This window comes from Aegilops tauschii, chromosome 4, assembly GCF_002575655.3.
Source record: "Aegilops tauschii subsp. strangulata cultivar AL8/78 chromosome 4, Aet v6.0, whole genome shotgun sequence".
NCBI lineage: Eukaryota > Viridiplantae > Streptophyta > Magnoliopsida > Poales > Poaceae > Aegilops > Aegilops tauschii.
The window spans coordinates 367,599,173-367,621,506 of record NC_053038.3 but is presented as its reverse complement, the minus strand read 5'-3'; the positions used below and the strand labels follow the sequence as shown (position 1 = coordinate 367,621,506).

General features: G+C 43.4%; 1 protein-coding gene across 1 annotated transcript; it reads left to right on the top strand.

Annotated features, from left to right (window-relative positions):
• Nucleotides 1-1,511: 1,511 nt before the first annotated feature.
• On the top strand, nucleotides 1,512-6,755 carry LOC109743757 (protein TOC75, chloroplastic). The gene is made up of 7 exons (XM_020302847.3): nucleotides 1,512-2,859; nucleotides 3,486-3,707; nucleotides 3,848-3,955; nucleotides 4,444-4,638; nucleotides 4,738-4,986; nucleotides 5,337-5,591; nucleotides 6,147-6,755. Exons 1-7 carry the CDS (start codon nucleotides 1,702-1,704, stop codon nucleotides 6,384-6,386), a joined length of 2,427 nt encoding a protein of 808 aa, XP_020158436.3. The 5' UTR covers nucleotides 1,512-1,701; the 3' UTR covers nucleotides 6,387-6,755.
• The last annotated feature ends 15,579 nt before the right edge of the window (nucleotides 6,756-22,334 follow it).

Here is a 22,334-nt window from a genome sequence, read left to right as displayed (position 1 = left end):
TGAGCATGCCACTCGACGCTGGCAGGAGGCCAAGGACCAGCCACGAGGAGGGTGCACGGGAACCTATCAGGTTCTACGTGCAGAGCCATGACCGGGAGGACATCGCCATGCTCGTCATCCCGCCTGCCTTTAGGCAAGTGATGAAGCAATGGCTAGTCACCGGCCTTAACAAGTGGTGCGAGTTCTGGGTCCAAGCGTAGATGTTCAAGGGGCACATGGTACTCGGGCGCGGCTGGGAGTACTTCTGCCGCCGACACAATATCGTCCCTGGCAACCTCCTAGTCTTCAGGCTCTCCGTGCTGGGGCTGAAGGTGCAGATCTTCAACGCCAACACCTCAAACATCTGCATGGTCCGGTGCTCCAAGCACAGTTGCTTCAACGACATCACACATGCCATGTAGTTTGTCTGTCAAGTCTGAACTGAAGTGAGCAGCACCCTGGGTCCACCATAGGCATAGAATGCCCTACTGTTTTAAACTTATGCCTAGTAGTACTTATGATCTTCTTGTTCTACTCTGATATGATCATAGTGTGTCCTATTGTGAACGTCTGTTTTGCTTTGTTCTTGCTGTTCTTCTGCTGTTGTTGATGTTTTTTGCTTTGTTCTTGCTGTTCTTCTGCTGCTGTTCATTATAGTGTGTTGTGTGTTGCAAAATGGGTGATAAGTCCACCACATTTGAAAGGGGTGAGCAGACCTAGTACTTGCACACAGCCAAACAACTGTGCTTTGCATCTCTTACCCTAAAGTACAAACACATGCAACCAAACAACATGCACCCATCTGTGCCTTGATGCAATGGAAGCAACTAATCAACATGCATATGTTGGGTTTTTGCCTGCATATGCTCAGCCAGGACCAACTATTTCTATAGGCTCTTATGGCGTTTTCTTCTCTGAGACAACGATTTGCTTTGCAGATTGTGATCGTCGGCATCTCTTGGTCTACATTGATGACTTTTCGGCTGCTACTTCTACAAGCTCATGAGTTTAATTTGTTGTGCCAAGGCGTAGGTCTAGAGGCGGCATCGAGCCATGCTTACAACGCGTGGCTGGTAAATGCAGGATGAAAGAAGACCTTGACACCCTTAAGATTTTTAGGCCTTCTTTGGATTGGAGGATTTTCACAGGATTTTCATGGGATATCAATTCTCAAGATTGTTTCCTATGGAACACATTTGGATCAAAGGATTGGGCCATTAAAATTCCTCAGGATTGGGTCTCCAAGGTGCTGATTTCAAAGGAATTTACACATGAGGTCCGACCTCTGGAAAAAATCCATAGGATTGGCTATGTCATGGCAATCAAATCCTCCATTTTTCCTATTCCTTTGTTTTGCAAATCCCGTGATCCAAAGAAGCCCTTAAATGTAATTTTATTTTCTATAAGGGCGCGTTTGTAAGGATATTTGATACTTCGTATATGACCTTAGCCTTTTCGAAAACAACAAGATTGTTTTCGCAATCTAAAGCAGCATCAAAATTTAAAAGAAAAAAATAGCTATAGGCCGTGGCACCAATGGGAGGAGTCGGGTGGCAGCACGCCGCCACGCAAGGCCACAGCAAAGCTAAACCCTCAACAAAAACGCGAAGAGGGGGCAGAGGATAGGGAAGAAACCCTTGTCCAGCTCCAGCCTCCAGGAGAGGAAGACCTCGCCCCCCTCCCCCCTCCCCCTCCCCCTCTCACCTAATCCGCGGCAGCCAAATGGCGCTCACCTCCCAGAGCCTCTTCTTCACCCCGTCGCCCGCCGGGCCTTCCCGGCGAGGCCGGGGCCGCCCCGTCACCATGTCCGCCGCCGCATCGCACAACTCGCAACCCCGAAACAACCCCTTCGCCGTCTCATCCTCCGCCCCCAAATCCGAATCCAAGACCTCCAAAACCGACCTCGCCCTTGGCTCCGCCATCGCTGCAGCCGCCTCCGGCGCTCTCCTCCTCGCCTTCTCTGGCGGCTTTGGGGGCGGCCCCAAGGGCCCCCTCGGCGGGGGAGGCGGATGGGGCGGCGGCGGCGGCGGTGCCGGTGGCGGGGGCGGCGGGGGCTTCTGGTCGCGGATCTTCTCCGCCGGCGCGGCGAATGCCGACGAAAAGTCGTCGTCTGACTGGGACCCGCATGGCCTCCCGGCCAACATCACCGTGCCGCTCTCGAAGCTGAGCGGGCTGAAGAGATACAAGTTGTCGGAGCTCAAGTTCTTCGACCGTGCCGCGCCTGGCGGAGGCGGCGCCACGGATGCCGGGCCAGAGGACTCCTTCTTTGAGATGGTTACCCTGCAGCCAGGCGGCGTGTACACCAAGTCACAGCTTCTGAAAGAGCTCGAGACGCTAGTCTCCTGCGGCATGTTCGAGCGGGTTGACCTAGAAGGGAAGGCCAAACCTGACGGCACCCTTGGCCTCACCGTCTCCTTCACAGAGAGCGTGTGGAGTGCAGCCAAGCAGTTCAAGTGCATCAATGTTGGGCTTATGGCGCAGTCGGGCCAGGCTGACTTCGATCAGGACATGACCGAGAGGGAGAAGATGGACTACCTTCGGAAGCAGGAACGGGATTACCAGCAGCGTGTCCGCGGCGCCATGCCGTGCATTTTGCCAGAGTCTGTCCGAGGGGAGGTTTTGGCAATGATGAAAAAACAGGAGAAGGTGAGTGCCAGGATGCTGCAGAAGATCAGGGACCATGTTCAGAAATGGTACCACAATGAGGGCTTTGTATGTGCACAAGTGGTGAATTTTGGAAATCTTAACACCAGTGAGGTTGTGTGTGAGGTCGTCGAGGGGGACATAACCAAAGTGGAGTACCAGTTCCAGGATAAGCTAGGGAATTTTGTGGAAGGGAATACCCAAATTCCTATCATCGACCGGGAGCTGCCCCAGCAGGTATACTGCATACATTAGCTTTTATAAAACAAACATGGGAGAACAATTTTATTAGCACTACTATGATGTTGTACAGTCAACTAACATGTTCAAAATTAGCATCTTGTGATTTCTGTGACATTTTATTTTGACTAGTGGACTAAGATTAGCTTCTAGTGATGTTTCTGACATTATGTGTTGGCCAATGGACTATATTCTGACTTGTCAGTCGTTTTAGCAAGGTTTATGTGTTGTAGACTTGTAGTAGTTCCAGTATCCTGTTGAACTAGGATGTCGTTGGGTTATCTTGACAGTTGGAAACCTTCTTTTAGCGCTTCTGTGTAATTTGATAATGTGCTGTTTAGCTAGGTGAGTAGCAACCAAGACCATACCCTTTCATGATGCATGGTTTGATGATTGCTTAGTACGACAGATCACTTTTTGCTTCATACTTGCTGCTACTGTTAGTACAGTCTCCTTGTGCATGCCTTTAATAAAGATGAGTGTTTTCTTATGCTAACTGTGATGTTGAATTTGATCACGATTCTCAGATGCTCATTTTGCTGCTATCAATGTTTTCTAATGGATTATCTGTTATTATTTCTGGGACTTCAGCATTTAACTTGGTACTTGTGCTGCTCTTACAGCTTCGACCTGGTCATATCTTTAATATTGGAGCAGGAAAACAAGCTCTGAAGAATATAAATTCGCTCGCTTTATTCTCCAATATAGAAGTGAATCCACGTCCTGATGAGACAAAAGAAGGTGGTATTGTAGTTGAAATTAAGCTTAAGGAATTAGAACCAAAGTCTGCTGAAGTAAGCACAGAGTGGAGTATCGTACCTGGACGTCAAGGCAGGCCCACCCTGGTAATATACCTACTGATTTTGCAGCTTTCTGTTCTCTCTGAATTCTTTATTTAAAATACATGACTAATAATGAGTAAACTACAGAACATTGCAATCCTGTTATGCACTATCAGATCTGATATTTTTTCTTCTTCTTTTAGGCATCCATTCAACCTGGAGGAACTGTGTCATTTGAGCACCGCAACATCTATGGTCTTAACAGATCCATTGTTGGTTCTGTTACATCGAGTAACCTGCTCAACCCTCAGGTTAGTTGGTGATGTGTTATCCTTTTCTTGTAGTTTTTGTTTGTTTGCTTATAATTACTGTTAGATAATTCATTGAGGAATCTTTTTTGGCAAGGACTCGCAGGATAAGTTAAAGCATGTTCTGATATTTATCTGTTTTCTTTTATCACGCTACCATCTCGGAAGTGTACATCTGTACATCTCTACACTTTTGTCTGCAAAATCCTTAAACAGAGTTTAACTTTAATTGCCCACTACGATATAGAAGAAAAGAATAGTCCATGTTGTAACTGTTAGATAAAGTGCAACCCTGTGTAAAGACACACGTACATGTCTGCTAACGTGCTAGCATCATCAACAAGAATTGATTTGTTTTGTTCTGGCCATGTATTCGTCAGTCGTTAGATAACCTAATATGGATATAGCATTCCTTCCTGAGAAGTTTTATCACTTCTGAATTTTGTTTTTCCACATGTATGTGCTTATCCATGTGTTTTGTGGGTCTTTAGGACGATCTTTCATTCAAGCTCGAATATGTCCATCCGTATTTGGATGGTGTGGATGACCGTAATAAGAACCGCACCTTCAAAACTAGCTGCTTCAACACCAGGAAATTGAGTCCTGTCTTTGTTGCTGGCCCCAATATGGATGAAGCTCCACCTGTCTGGGTTGACCGAGTTGGATTCAAAGCCAACATAACAGAGGTTTGCACAAACTGATATCACCTTGTACATCTTTTGTTTTTCATAGACTACTATTCAAGAAATGTCTCAACATGAGGAGAATACACCTCTGGATTTCAGAGCTTCACAAGGCAGAGCAAATTCACATATGGCCTCGTCGTGGAAGAAATCACAACACGTGATGAAACCAACAGTATCTGTACACATGGTTCTCGGGCAATGCCTAGTGGCGGCTTGAGCATGGATGGACCTCCCACAACCCTCAGTGGTACTGGTGTAGATCGAATGGCATTTCTACAAGCAAATATTACTCGAGACAATACAGAGTTTGTAAATGGTGCAGTCATTGGCGACAGATGTATTTTCCAGGTATGCTGACCTGCAGCCTTATGTTTCTGAAAACACAAAGCAAACCTTTAGTTATTACTAAGCGGCTCCAGACAAGGTTAAAATCCTATACTTAATAGTGTGAAAAGGACAAGACCTCTTTATGGTTAATATTTGCTTCAACCTCGAGCGTTCCACACAGTCCATAAAATTAGTTTGGTCACATTCCGGTGAATGTTTTCGTTATATTATATATGTTCAATAACAGTCTGTAATTTATTTGTTAAATGGCAAGCCTGTGAACTTGTCTCTGTTACTGTCTAATACAATCATGCGCTTGTAGGAAATTTTGTGGCGATATATTCTTATGAGATTTTTCTTGTTAACTGCAGTTGGATCAAGGTCTTGGGATCGGAAGCAAAAGCCCACTCTTCAACCGTCATCAGCTTACATTGACAAAGTTCATTAATTTAAATAATCAAGAGAAAGGTGTTGGCAAGCCGCTGCCAGCTGTGTTGGTTCTTCATGGTCATTATGCAGGTTGTGTAGGAGATCTGCCAAGCTATGATGCATTTACACTTGGAGGACCTTACTCAGTTAGGGGCTATGGTATGGGTGAACTGGGTGCATCTAGGAATGTTCTGGAGGTGAGTACTACAGAACTTGGAATTTATTCTGACTCATCATTTTTTCACACCAATTATGTATGTTATGTGTTAGTAACTGAGTAGTATTTCCTCTGTTCTGAATTGTAAGATGGTTCTAACTTTTTTTCTGAATCGGATGTATATAGATGTGTTTCAGTGTGTTTGTTCACTCATTTCAGTCCGTATGTAGTCCATATTAAAATATCCAAAACGTCTTATAATTCGAAACAGAGGCGATACTACAGAACTTGGAATTATTCCAATGCATCATTTTTCACATGTACTCTCTTCTTTTGGGGGTTTCACAGGTTTTCTGTTGGTCTTCATCTCTAGCCTACCCCATCTTGCTTGGGACAAAAGGCTTTGTTGTTGTTGCATCATTTTTCACATCAATCATGTTGTGTTTTTTGAGTTACTGCTTTTCTTTTGATCTATTTCATTAGATTGGTGGACAAGTGTAAATAATTGACATGTGTCATCACATAATTTAGTGTAAGATATGTTGGTCGTTGCTTTGTTGGCAACTCATGTTTATTTGCCTCTTAATCCACACAGGTTGCTGGTGAGGTGCGCATACCCGTGAAGAACACATATGTTTATGGATTTGCGGAGCATGGCACTGACCTTGGGAGTTCCAAGGATGTGAAAGGGAACCCCACTGAGTTCTTCCGACGCGTTGGCCATGGATCTTCTTATGGTGTTGGCGTCAAGCTTGGCTTGGTAAGAGGAGAGTACATCGTAGATCACAATACTGGGGCTGGAACCGTCTTCTTCAGATTTGGTGAGAGATTCTGAGTGCATTTCGTTCAGCACATATCTTCAAGATGGGGTTGTTTAATGCACATTTGAGGCGTTGAGTCTCGAAGTGGCTATGCATGTGGTGTGGACGGGCAGGTGACTTGTGTTCTGCTGAATAATGAAGTTTTGTTCTTTTTCTGAGGAAGAGAGATAAGTTAGTGTCAGGGTGAGTTCTTTGCTTGTAGTAGGAAGTAAGGTCTGTTCTTGCAGAGCTTGAAGCTGGTTGAATAGATGAAAGCTGAGCTCCTAGTGTTAGCAAGGAATGTTTTGGCAAGGCTTTGTGTCATAGTCAATTTGTTTCCATGTAACACTTTGTTGTTCAGTCGGTTAGCTTAATTGACAATGCAGTGTTGCGCCTTTCACGTATTTATTATACGATGTAGCTAACTTATGGTGGGTGGTAACTCACCTGTTCATCTTAATTGTTTCAAATATGTGATCGACCAATACGAGGGTTTCTTGTTTGTACTGTATATCGGTGCTGTTTGCAGTTCGAAATGTAGTTTGATTATTAGTTTCGTAATAATAATTTTAGAGAAATTGCTTCAATTATTATGCTATATACATATACTACCAAACCAATAGCCAGTACGCCCAGTCGGTCAAGAAGTCCAATGCAAACACGGAACGGATTCAATGTTTGGCTCGCCAGTCACGACCTCTATTTTATACAGTAACTCAAAAAGTAGGAATCTGAGGAGAGTCCCTAATTAATTCCCGATACTTGTCGCCCCATGGCCACGCCGATTGTCCACGATGATGCCACCAGCGGTCCAGCGCAATTAGCAGCTCTCCTGACTGGATCCTCCTCGACACCGCGACGAGATGCGGCAAGTACCGCTGGGAGAGCCTGGCCTCCGCCACAGCCCAGGCTTCCACCGCGAAAGCCCAGGTGAAATACGAAAACCTGGCGCGGGCGGTGCCCGAGGTGGACCGGTGGAGGTGTCCTTCCGGCTCCTCGACCCGCCGGAAGTCTCCTCCTTCGTCGTCCACTGCCGCTGCGTGCAGGATGAAGCCCTGGCCTTCGAGAACGACTCCTCCGTGGTCGGCGCGGGGGGCGACGTCGCGCTTCTCCACGTCACCTTGATCAGGAACCGGTCGCGGTCGGGGCATTATCTCGTGTACAGGTGGGGGGCGGGCCGCGGGAGCCCGTCGTCGCTCGAGCCGCTCCCGCCGCCGCCGGCGACGAGCCGCCGCTTCAACCGCCTCAAGGCGCCCGGCATCCTGCCCCGCGGCGGCGGGGGCGCCTACGTGGTGGCCGTCGGCGTCGGCGTCAAGTACGCCGACGGCGGCCGCGCCCGCGACTACGAGCTCCTGCTCTACTCGTCCAGGACCAAGGCCTGGAGCACGAGGCTGGCCCCGCTCGACCCCAGCACCGACCAGAACTACGTGTGGAGCCACAGGACCGACAAGGTGATCGCCGTCGGCGGAGACTCGCTGGGCTGGGTGGACCTCTGGTGGGGCATCGTGGTGTGCAATCTCGCCGACGACGAGGACTTCACGACGCGCTTCGTCCCGCTGCCCGGCCCAATGCCCGGCAACGAGCATCGCTTCGCGACGTGCTCCGCTCGGTCGCTACGGGACGTCGTCTGCGTCGGCGACGTGCTCAAGTTTGTTGAGATACATTTTCATGGAGACGACGAGGAGGACAAGGAGGAGGACGATGGCGTGAGCTTGGAGGGTAGACGTGTCGACTATGGCTGGAAGGCGACTGCTTGGAATATGATAGTTTCTTCAGGGGACTGGCATGCCGGCTGTACCGTGGACACTGATGACATCCCGTTAACTGATGAAATGCACTCCTTTTTGGTGTCTAAGCTGCCGGAAGTCAAGGCAGAAAAGCTATCCTGGAGCAACCTTATTTGGTATGGCCCCACCCTGAGCATGGACCAAGATATTCTATACATGATATTCAGGCGAATCATGTATCCTGGACACGACGAGGAACGGCAGGTTGCGGTTGACATGAAAAAGAATGCACTGGAAATCGTCTCTTTTACTGCCGAAGAGAAGCACTTTTGCGATCCGACCTATCGCCCAATTGCTTTATCCAAGAATCAGCCAACATCGAATCTATCATGATGTTGAGCCCCAGGCGTAATGGGGTTAGTCTTCGTCTGGATGTTTTAAGACACTTTGGTACTCCCTCTGTTCCACAATGTAGTGTGTACAGACTTTTCAAAAAATCAAATTTTACAAACTTGGACCAAGTTTATAGAGAAAAGTATATACATTTGAAATACCAAATACCTATCATTAGATAGATCATCAGAAGACGAACTTTCATATTGTATATATTTGATATTATGGATATAAATAGTTTTCTCCATAAACTTGATCAAAGTTTGTACAATTTGACTTTTTCAAAAAATTTATATGCACTACGTTACGGACGGAGAGAGTATGTAAAGTGTTAGGTTCTTCATGGACCATGAAGTGAAGTTTTCATAGTCTTTCTTCGATCACCAGAAAGCATACACAAGTTTTCTCTCATACTTTTGTTATATTTTTCTAACGGGGACAAATGATTTGCCTTTTTTCATCATCTATTAAAAAGAAGAGTTTACAGGTGGCAAAAGATTTTGGCATTGGGCCGGTTTCAATTATCTATGAAACCCAAAACAAGCATAACTCTGTAAGACATTCACTTTCGGAAATCATAATGAACTAACGTTCTCTGGAAACGTTCTTGGCACAACACATCATGGTGTGTCCGATCCACAGCGTGGCGACTCCTGTGTCGCAAACCATGCGCTCCATTTACCCCTGGCGCGACAGCTCAAACTGCTCACTCTGGTTGCTCCCTTCTCCTTCCGCATCACCGCTTAATCTCGGGCAAGTAACATACCGATGACAAAGAGAAAAGAAAAATTACATAGATCTCATTCAGATGACAACTTTCTGTATTGTCCATAGATGGAAATCCTGAAGTAGTGGCACTTTTTTTTATCTATAGCATGGCAACTTCTATGTATTAGGCTTTTATACATGGAATCCCTATTCGAATCTTTTTTTGCATGGCATTTTTCTTTGATGTAGCATGGCAACTTCTGTGATACAGCACGACCATTCTCTTTGTTCTAGCATGTCAATTTTCTCTAATATATAGAGCAAAAGCATTAGTCGTTACATAAAACGGTGCATTCTTATTGATATTCCAAGCTACTTTGGCACGAGCCTAAAAATCACTCTTCGTTAACTACCAATTCTCAAACTTAAACGATTGCTTTGGCCTGCCCATTAGTAGAGATTAAAATAGGAGCATGGCCACTCAAAATAATGGGAAAATTAAGCACTTTCGTGTTAGGGCAGACAAAACACCAATCAGAATTAATAAGATAACGGTCTAAACTTTTGTAAATAGGATTAAGAGTATGTTGTCTACTGCGCCAAGTACAAGCCGGACTACTGTAACTGATGTAAAAGAGACCACGATTCTTCACCAACGTGTGGAAAGCAGCTATATGGTAATAATTTACGTTGACGTTACATTTATCTACATCATACATGATATCATTAAGGTCTCCCTTACATATCATAGGCTTACCTAGGTTATCATGCACAAAATTCCCAACCCGCTTGCATATTACATTAGGCTCATGGTGGTATGGGTTACCATAGATACATACTAAACCAAACTCAATACTCGTGGCTATATGAACTATATTTGCTAAGGTAGCATAAAACGAGTCACTATCCACAGAGACACTCAACTCATCATTCTACATCAGCCATAACCCTCCAAAAGATCCCCTTGAAGGAACTACAATACCATCGAAGATATCAAAACAGTTTATAAGATCACTGGAGGAAACTTTGGAGGATTTAATTCCTGAAGTAAAAATTACTGACGCCTTTGTGGAGTGGATGAGGTTTGCCAAGAATGTCATACGCTCGTAGCGGCGTCCCCGCCCCATACCCCGACAATTCCATGCGATCATCTTCATGGTGCCGGTGGCGGGTAAGAGCCCAGTGTCGCGTCTCAATTAGAGATTGTAAGATTCTCCCCGTGTGACCTTCAACAAGACCACAAGGGACCATTAAAGTGTTGGAAAATGTAGCATGCAATTTTAAAAAATTCTTACGCTCACGCAAAATCTATCTAGGAGATGCATAGCAATGAGAGGGGGAGAGTCTGTCCACGTACCCTCGTAGACCGAAAGCGGAAGCGTTTGACAACGCGGTTGATGTAGTCGAATGATGTCGCTTGAAGCTACGTCGGTTTTTCCCCAAAGAGGAAGGGATGATGCAGCACATCAGCGGTAGGTATTTCCCTCAGATATGAAACCAAGGTTATCGAACCAGTAGGAGAACCAAGCAACACAACGTAAACAGCCCCTGCACATAACAAATCCTCACAACCCGACGTGTTAAAGGGGTTGTCAATCCCTTCCGGGTACGGCGCCTCAAGATAGGCAGACGGACGTGAGATAAAATTGTAGTGGATTGATAGATCGAACGCCAAATAAAATAAATAATAATAAATTACAGCAAGGTATTTTTTGTATTTTTGGTTTAATAGATCTGAAAATAAATGCAAAAAAGTAGACCGCGAAGGCAAATATATGAGAAAGAGACCCGGGGGCCGTAGGTTTCACTAGTGGCTTCTCTCGAAAAAAATAGCAAACGGTGGGTGAACAAATTACTGTTGGGCAATTGATAGAACTTCAAATAATCACGACGATATCCAGGCAATGATCATTACATAGGCATCACGTCCAAGATATAGTAGACCGACTCCTGCCTGCATCTACTACTATTACTCCACACACTGACCGCTATCCAGCATGCATCTGTTGTATTAAGTTCATGGAGAAACGGAGTAATGCAATAAGAACGATGACATGATGTAGACAAGATCTATCTATGTAGAGATATACCCCATCGTTTTATCCTTAGTAGCAACGATACATACGTGTCGGTTCCCCTTCTGTCATTGGGATCAAGCACCGTAAGATGGAACTCACTACAAAGCACCTCTTCCCATTGCAAGATAAATAGATCAAGTTGGCCAAACAAAACCCAAATTTCGGAGAAGAAATACGAGGCTATAAGCAATCATGCATATAAGAGATCAAAGAAACTCAAATAACTTTCATGGATATAAAAAGATAGATCTGATCATAAACTCAAAGTTCATCGATCCCAACAAACACACCGCAAAAGAGTTACATCATATGGATCTCCAAGAGACCATTGTATGGAGAATTCACAGAAGAGAGAGGAAGCCATCTAGCTACTAACTACGGACCCGAAGGTCTACAAAGAACTACTCACGCATCATCGGAGAGGCACCAATGGAGGTGGTGAACCCCATCCGAGATGGTGTCTAGATTGGATCTGGTGGTTCTAAACTCTGCGGCGGCTGGATCAATATTTGTCGACCCCCCTAGGATTTTGGGAATATTTGGGTATTTATAGAGCAAAGAGGCGGTCCGGGGGCACCCGAGGTGGGCACAACCCACCAGGGCGCGCCTGGGCCTCATGGCGCGCCCTGGTGGGTTGTGCTCTCCTTGGAGCATCCCCCAGGCGCAACCAGGGCCCATTATGTTCCTTCTGGTCCAAAAAAAATCTCCGTGAAGTTTCATTGCATTTGGACTCCGTCTGATATTGATTTCCTGCGATGTAAAAAACATGCAGAAAACAACAACTGGCACTTGGCACTATGTCAATAGGTTAGTACCAAAAATGATATAAAATGACTATAAAATGGTTATAAAACATCCAAGATTGATAATATAACAGCATGGAACAATAAAAAATTATAGATACGTTGGATACGTATCAACATCCCCAACCTTAACTCCTACTCGTCCTCGAGTAGGGAAGTGATAAAAGCAGAATTTTTGATGTGGAATGCTGCCTAACATGTCATATCATATTTCTTTTCTTTATAGCATGGACATTTGGACTTTTATATTGTTCAAAGCAATAGTCTAGTTTTGACATGATAATTTAAATACTCAAGCATATCAACAACCAACCATGTCTTTCAAAATAACAATGCTAAAATAAGTTATCCCTGGCCCATCATGCTCAATCATTGATCCATTCATGAAACACACTCGCATATTAGCTACATCCAATACTAAAGTACGATCATATTGCCTCCTAGTTGGTGCTTTTATAAGAGAAGATGGAGACTCAAATTCAAAAAGAAAATTGCATAAAGTAAAAGAAAGGCCCTTCGCGGAGGGAAGTGGGGATTTGTAGAGGTGCCAGAGCTCAAAGCGAAAAACTTAGAGATAAAAACATTTTGGGAGGTGTATCCATCCCACCAACGAAAACGACTTAGAGTTCCCAACACTTTCCATGCTAGATATATCATAGGCGGTTCCTAAACAGAAAATAAAGTTTATTCCTTTTTAACCATACTTTCACTTTCCATGGCTAGCCGTATCCATGGGTGCCTTCCATACCAACACTTTCCAAGAAATTTATTATTTGACAACATAAAGTAAATTCATTTTTCATTTCGGGATTGGGCATCCCTAATACCTTTGCCTTACTTTTGTGCAATGACAAGTGAATAAACACTCATCGTGAGAATAACACATCTAGCATGGAAAATATTAGCCACCCCTCACCGCTCCGCGAGCGAAACGAACACACAAAAGAGAAGTTTACTTTGAAAATTAGAGATGGCACATGCAAATTTGCTTAGAATGGCAAAAGAATACCGCATATAGGTAGATATAGTGGACTCATGTGGCAAAACTGGTTTAAAGGTTTTTGGATGCACAAGTAGTGATCATACTTAGTGCAAAATGAAGGCTAGCAAAAGATTGAGAAGCGACCAACCAAGAAACGGATAATCTCATAAGCAAGCATTAAGCATAATTAACACCGAATAATGCACCACAAGTAGGATATAATTTCATTGCATGACTATTGACTTTTGTGCTTGCATAGGGAATCACAAACCTTAGCACCAATATTCTTACTAAAGCATAATTACTCATCAACATAACTCACATATCACATCATCATAAAACAAAACTATTACTAAGAATCAAGTTTATTTTGTCCAGCGATCTTCATGAAAGTTTTTATTATATCCTTCTTGGATATCTATCACTTTGGGACTAATTTTTATGTGTTGCTTTTGACAAGCTCAAACCAATATAAGTGAAGATCATGAGCATAATTTTTCTTTCTCTCAAATTAATTTAAGTGAAGCAAGAGAGAATTTCTTGAACAATTTACTAACTCTCAAATAAATCTAAGTGAAGCAAGAGAGCATTTCTTCAAAAATACGAAAGCACACCGTGCTTAAAAGGATATAAGTGAAGCACTAGAGCAAGTCCATAGCTCATAAAAGTTTAAGTGAAGCATAGAGAGCAATTCTGACAAGTCATAACATAATTTTGGCTCTCTCAAAAAGGTGTGTCCAACAAGGGATCAAGACATAAACACAAAATAAAACGAGCAAAGACTCATATCATACAAGACGCTCCAAGAAAAACACATAGTATGTGACGAATAAAAATATAGCTTCGAGTAAAATACCGATGGTCGTTAGAAGAAAGAGGGGATGCCACTCGGGGGCATCCCCAAGCTTAGTTGTTTGCTCATTTTTCGATAATAGCTTGGGATGCCGGGGCATCCCCAAGCTTAGGCTCTTCTTACTCCTTATTCCTTCATCCATCGTAAGATAACCCAAAACTTGAAAACTCCAATCACACAAAACTCAACAAAACCTTCGTGAGATCCGTTAGTAAAAGAAAGCAAATCACTACTATAAGTACTGTACCAAACCAATTAATATTTTGTTTTTGCATTATATCTACTGTATTCTAACTTTTCTATGGCAAAAACTCATCAAATAAAACCATAGAGCCATCAAAACAAGCACACGACGCAAAGAAAACAGAATCTGTCAAAACAGAACAGTCTGTAGCAATCTGACTTGTTCGAAAACTTCCGGAACTCCAAAAATTCTGAAAAATTAGGATGACCTGAGCAATTTGTATATTAATCTTCTGCATAAATAATTGGCATTTTATCACGCTCTGGTAAAAGATGAGAATTGTTTTTGTGAGCGCAAAAGTTCCTGTTTTTCAGCAAGATCAAACAACTATCACCCAAGAAGATCCTAAAGGCTTTACTTGGCACAAACACTAATTAAAACATAAAAAACATAATCATAACAATAGCATAATTGTGCAAACACACAAGGACAGAAAGCAAAAAGCAAAAATAAATTTTATTCATTGGGTTGCCTCCCAACAAGCGCTATAGTTTTACGCCCTTAGCTAGGCATAGATAATTTTTATGATGCTCGCATGAAAGAAAAGAATTGAAACACAAAGAGAGCATCATGTAACATGTGACAAGCACATTTAAGTCTAACATACTTCCTATGCATTGGAATTTTATAGGAAAACAAATTATCAAAACATGAAGCATGTAGCGTATGTAAAGGAGAGGAATAAAACATTAACAATCTTAACACAATGAGAGGAAATTTAATAACATGAAAATTTCTACAACCATATTTTCCTCTCTCATAATAATTATATGTAGGATCATGATCAAATTCAATAATATAACTATCATATAAAATTTTCTCTTTATGATCCACATGCATGCAAAGTTGACACTCTTCCAAAATAGTGGGATTATCATCAAATAAAGTCATGATCTCTCCAAACCCACTTTCATCACAAATTTCATAAGATTGAACACTCTCCAAATATGTGGGATTATTTTTAACTAAAGTTGACACTCTTCCAAACCCACTTTCAATATTATCGCAAACATATTCATCATGAGGCTTAAATAAATTTTCAAGATCATAAGAAACATTATCACCCCAATCATGATCATTGCAATAAGTAGCGGACATGACAAAACAAGCATCCCCAAGCTTGGGGTTTTGCATATTATTAGCACAATTGACATTAATAGAATTTATAGTAAAATTATTGCAATCATGCTTTTCATTCAAGGAGCTATCATGAATCACTTCATAAATTTCTTCATCACAATTTTCAGATTCATGATTCTCAAGCAAAACTTCATAAAGATAATCTAGTGCACTTAACTCACTAGCAATTGGTTCATCATAATTGGATCTCTTGAAAAGATTAGCAAGTGGATGAGGATCCATATCAATTGATTTTTAGCAAGCGAAGATGCAAGCAAATAGAAGACACATGGCAACACAAGCAAACATGAGATCTGACAAGAAAACGGCGAATGAAAAAGAGGGCGAATAAAATGGCAAACTTTTGTGAAGTGGGGGAGAGGAAAACGAGAGGCAAAAGGCAAATAATGTAAATTGCAAGGAGATGAGATATGTTATTAGGAACCTGGTGTATGTTGAAGATCCTCCCCGGCAACGGCGCCAGAAATTCTTTTTGATGTCGCTTGAAGCTACGTCCGTTTTTCTCCAAAGAGGAAGGGATGATGCAGCACAACGGCGGTAGGTATTTCCCTCAGATATGAAACTAAGGTTATCGAACCAGTAGGAGAACCAAGCAACACAACGTAAACAGCCCCTGCACACAGATAACAAATCCTCGCAACCCGACGTGTTAAAGGGGTTGTCAATCCCTTCCAGGTACGGCGCCTCAAGATAGGCAGACGGACGTGAGATAAAATTGTAGTAGATTGATAGATCGAATTCCAAATAAAATAAATAATAATAAATTGCAGCAAGGTATTTTTGTATTTTTGGTTTAATAGATCTGAAAATAAGTGCAAAAAAATAGATCGCAAAGGCAAATATATGAGAAAGAGACCCGGGGGCCATAGGTTTCACTAGTGGCTTCTCTCGAGAAAAATAGCAAACGGTGGGTGAACAAATTACTGTTGGGCAATTGATAGAACTTCAAATAATCACGACGATATCCATGCAATGATCATTACATAGGCATCACGTCCAAGATTAGACTGACTCCTGCCTGCATCTACTACTATTACACCACACATCGACCGCTATCCAGCATGCATATAGTGTATTAAGTTCATGGAGAAACGGAGTAATGCAATAATAACGATGACATGATGTAGACAAGATCTATCTATGTAGAGATAGACCCCATCGTTTTATCCTTAGTAGCAACGATACATACGTGTCGGTTCCCCTTCTGTCATTGGGATCAAGCACCATAAGATGGAACCCACTACAAAGCACCTCTTCCCATTGCAAGATAAATAGATCAAGTTGGCCAAACAAAACCCAAATTTCGGAGAAGAAATACGAGGCTATAAGCAATCATGCATATAAGAGATCAAAGAAACTCAAATAACTTTCATGGATATAAAAAGATAGATCTGATCATAAACTCAAAGTTCATCGATCCCAACAAACACACCGCAAAAGAGTTACATCATATGGTCCAAAAAAATCTCCGTGAAGTTTCATTGCATCTGGACTCCGTCTGATATTGATTTCCTGCGATGTAAAAAACATGCAGAAAACAACAACTGGCACTTGGCACTATGTCAATAGGTTAGTACCAAAAAATGATATAAAATGACTATAAAATTATTATAAAACATCCAAGATTGATAATATAACAACATGGAATAAAAAATTATAGATACGTTGGAGACGTATCATCGAACTTCTTCTTGTTCCGACCGATCAAGCACCGAACGTACGACACCTCCGAGTTCTGCACATGTTCAGCTCGATGACGTCCCTCGAACTCTTGATCCAGCAAAGTGTCAAGGGAGAGTTCTGTCAGCACGATGGCGTGGTGACGGTGATGATGAAGTGATCCGCGCAAGGCTTCGCCTAAGCACTACGTGAATATGACCGGAGGTGTAAACTATGGAGGGAGGCGCCGCACACGGCTAACAGAAGTTGTTGTTACTTCTAGGCGCCTCCCCCCTCATATATATAGGTGGGAGGGAGAGGGGCAGCCAAGGGGGTGCCCAAGTAGGAGGAATCGTACTTGGGGCCCTAATCCTATTCCCCCCCTTACCATAATTCCCGGAGGAGGAAGGAAGGAGGAGGGGGAGAGAAGGAAGGGGGAGGCCGAATCCCTCCCCTTCCTTTCTCTCTTCTCCTCTTTCCTTCCCCCCTATTTCAGCCTACATGGGGTGCACCAGCCCCTTAGGGGCTGGCCTGTCCCCTTCTTGGCCCATTAGGCCCATGTAGTTGCCGGTGGGATGCCCGGAACCCCTTCCGGTGACCCGATATGTAACCGGTACCCCTGGAATACTTCCGGAGTCCAAATACTATCGTCCTATATATCAATCTTTACCTCTCGACCATTTCGAGACTCCTCGTCATGTCTGTGATCTCGTCCGGGACCCCGAATAACATTCGGTCACCAAATCACATAACTCATATAATACAAAATCGTCATAGAACGTTAAGCGTGCGGACCCTACGGGTTCGAGAACTATGTAGGCATGACTGAGACACCTCTCCGGTCAATAACCAACAGCGGAACCTGGATGCTCATATTGGTTCCTACATATTCTATGAAGATCTTTATCGGTCGTACCGTAATGACAACATACGTTATTCCCTTTGTCATCGGTATGTTACTTGCCCGAGATTCGATCGTCGGTATCTTCATACCTAGTTCAATCTCGTTATCGGCAAGTCTCTTTACTCGTTCCGTAATACATCATCCCGCAACTAACTCATTAGTCACATTACTTGCAAGGCTTCTTATGATGTGCATTACCGAGAGGGCCCAGAGATACCTCTCCGATACTCGGAGTGACAAATCCTAATCTCGATCTATGCCAACCCAACAAACACTTTCGGAGATGCCTGTAGAGCATCTTTATAATCATCCAGTTATGTTGTGACGTTTGAGAGCACACAAGGCATTCCTCCGGTATCCGTGAGTTGCATAATCTCATAGTCAAAGGAATATGTGTATGACATGAAGAAAGCTATAGCAATAAAACCGAAAGATCAATATGCTAAGCTAACGGATGGGTCATGTCCATCACATCATTCTCCTAATGATGTGATCCCGTTCATCAAATGACAACACATGTCTTGTTGGGGAATGTAGCATGAAATTTCAAATAATTTCCTATGCTCACACAAGATCTATCTAGGAGATGCATAGCAACGAGAGGGGGAGACTGTGTCCATGTACCCTCATAGACCGAAAGCGGAAGCGTGTGACAACATGGTTGATGTAGTCGAACTTCTTCTCGTTCCGACCGATCAAGCACCGAACGTACCGCACCTCCGAGTTCTGCACACGTTAAGCTCGATGGCGTCCCTCGAACTCTCGATCTTGCAAAGTGTTGAGGGAGAGTTTCGTTAGCACGACGACATGGTGACGGTGATGGTGAAGTGATCCGCGCAGGGCTTCGCCTAAGCACTACGTGAATATGACCGGAGGCGTAAACTATGGAGGGGGGCGCCGCACATGGCTAACAATGTTTGTTTTGTGTTCTAGCGGTGCCCCCCTCATATATATAGGTTGGAGGGGAGGAGAGGCAGCCAAGGGGGCGCCCCAAGTAGGAGGAATCCTACTTGGGGTCCTCCCAGTTCGGCCTCCCCCCTTTCCTATTCCTATTCGGAGTAGGAAGGGAAGAGGGGGAAGGGGGAATCCTATTCCCTTTTTCCTTTCCTCCTTCCCCTTTTCTACTCCAATTTGGCCAGCCCATATGGGGGGGGGGGGGCGCACCAGCCCCTTAGGGGCTGTTCTGTCCCTCTCTTGGCCCATTAGGCCCACATAGTTTGCCGGGGGTTGCCCGGAACCCCTTCCAGTGACCCGATACGTACCCGTTAACCCCAGAACACTTCCAGTGTCCGAATACTATCGTCCTATATATGAATATTTACCTCTCAACCATTTCGAGGCTCCTCTTCATGTCCGTCCTCATCCGGGACTCCGAACAACATTCGGTCACCAAATCACATAACTCATATAATACAAAATCGTCATCGAACGTTAAGCGTGCGGACCCTACGGGTTCGAGAACTATGTAGACATGACCGAGACACCTCTCTGGTCAATAACCAACAGTGGAACCTGGATGCTCATATTGGTTCCCGCATATTCTACGAAGATCTTTATCGGTCGTACCGTAATGACAACATACGTTATTCCCTTTGTCATCGGTATATTACTTGCCCGAGATTCGATCGTCAGTATCTTCATACCTAGTTCAATCTTGTTACTGGAAAGTCTCTTTACTCGTTCCGTAATACATCATCCCACAACTAACTCATTAGTCATATTGCTTGCAAGGCTTATTATGATGTGCATTACCGAGAGGGCCGAGAGATACCTCTCCGATACTCGGAGTGACAAATCCTAATCTCGATCTATGCCAACCCAACAAACACCTTCGGAGATACCATTAGAGCATCTTTATAATCACCCAGTTACGTTGTGACGTTTGATAGCACACAAGGCATTCCTCTGGTATCCGTGAGTTGCATAATCTCATAGTCAAAGGAATATGTATATGATATGAAGAAAGCTATAGAAATAAAACTGAACGATCATTATGCTAAGCTAACGGATGGGTCTTGTCCATCACATCATTCTCCTAATGATGTGATCTCGTTCATCAAATGACAACACATGTCTATGGTTAGGAAACTTAACCATCTTTGATTAACGAGCTAGTCTAGTAGAGGCTTACTAGGGACACGGTGTTTTGTCTATGTGATACGTCTCCAACGTATCTATAATTTTTGATTGTTCCATGCTATTATATTATCTGTTTTGGATGTTTAATGGGCTTTATTATGCACTGTTATATTATTTTTGGGACTAACATATTAACAAAAGGCGCAGTGCAAATTGCTGTTTTTGTGTGCCTATTTTAGTGTTTCACAGAAAAGGAATATCAAACGGAATCCAAACGGAATGAAACCTTCGCGAGGATCGTTTTTGGAACAAACACAATCCAGGAGAATTGGAGTGGACGTCAAGGAAGCAACGAGGCGGCCACGAGGTAGGAGGCGCGCCCCCACCCTCGTGGGCCTCTCATGGCTCCACCGACCTACTTCTTTCGCCTATATATACTCATATACCCTAAAAACATCCAGGAGCACCACGAAACCCTATTTCCACCGCCGCAACCTTTTGTACCCGTGAGATCCCATCTTGGGGCCTTTTCTGGCGCTCCGCCAGAGGGGGAATCGATCACGGAGGGCTTCTACATCAACACCATAGCCTCTCCGATGATGTGTGAGTAGTTTACCACAGACCTTCGGGTCCATAGTTATTAGCTAGATGGCTTGTTCTCTCTCTTTGGATCTCAATACAAAGTTCTCCTCGATCTTCTTAGAGATCTATTTGATGTAATTCTTTTTGTGGTGTGTTTCTCGAGATCGATGAATTGTGGGTTTATGATCAAGATTATCTATGAACAATATTTGATTCTTCTTTGAATTCTTATATGCATGATTTAATATCTTTGCAAGTCTCTTCGAATTATCATTTTGGTTTGGCCTACTAGATTGATCTTTCTTGCAATGGGAGAAGTGCTTAGCTTTGGGTTCAATCTTGCGGTGTCCTTTCCCAGTGATAGCAGGGGTAGCAAGGCATGTATTGTATTGTTTCCATCGAGGATAAAAAGATGGGGTTTATATCATATTGCTTGAGTTTATCCCTCTACATCATGTCATCTTGCCTAATGCGTTACTCTGTTCTTATGAACTTAATACTCTAGATGCATGCTGGATAGCGGTCGATGTGTGGAGTAATAGTAGTAGATGTAGAATCGTTTCGGTCTACTTGTCACGGACGTGATGCCTATATACATGATCATGCCTAGATATTATCATAACTATGCGCTTTTCTATCAATTGCTCGACAGTAATTTGTTCACCCACCGTAGATTATGCTATCTTGAGAGAAGCCACTAGTGAAACCTATGGCCCTCGGGTCTATCTTCCATCATATTATTTTCCTATCAATTTGCTATTTCCGCCGCCGTTTATTTTGCAATCTTTACTTTCCAATCTATACAACAAAAATACCAAAAATATTTATCTTATTATCTTTATCAGAACTCACTTTTGCAAGTGGCCATGAAGGGATTGACAACCCCTTTATCGCGTTGGTTGCAAGGTTCTTGATTGTTTGTGCAGGTACGAGGGATTTGCGTGTAGTCTCCTACCGGATTGATACCTTGGTTCTCAAAAACTGAGGGAAATACTTACGCTACTTTGCTGCATCACCCTTTCCTCTTCAGGGGAAAACCAATGCATGCTCAAGAGGTAGCAAGAAGGATTTCTGGCGCCGTTGCCGGGGAGGCTCACGCCAAGTCAAGTCAAGATTTGATCTCCCGCCAACGTGCGATTTCTGGCGCCGTTGCCGGGGAGACCTACGCACAAGTCAAGACATACCAAGTACCCATCACAAACTCTTATCCCTCGCATTACATTATTTGCCATTTGCCTCTCGTTTTCCTCTCCCCCACTTCACCTTTGCCGTTTTATTCGCCCTCTTTTTCCGCCCGTCTCTTTCTGCTTGCTTCTTGTTTGCTTGTGTGTTGGATTGATTGTCACGATGGCTCAAGACAATACTAAATTGTGTGACTTTTCCAATACCAACAACAATGATTTTATTAGCACTCCGATTGCTCCTATTACCGATGCTGAATCTTGTGAAATTAATGCTGCTTTGATGAATCTAGTTATGAAAGATCAGTTTTCTGGCCTTCCTAGTGAAGATGCCGCTACCCATCTAAACAACTTTGTTGATTTGTGCGATATGCAAAAGAAGAAATACGTGGATAATGATATTGTTAAATTGAAGCTATTTCCGTTTTCACTTAGAGATCATGCTAAAACTTGGTTTTCTTCTTTGCCTAAAAATAGTATTGATTCATGGAATAAGTGCAAAGATGCTTTTATCTCTAACTATTTTCCTCCCGCTAAGATCATCTCTCTTAGAAATGATATTATGAATTTTAAGCAACTTGATCATGAGCATGTTGCACAATCTTGGGAGAGGATGAAATTAATGATACATAATTGCTCTACACATGGTT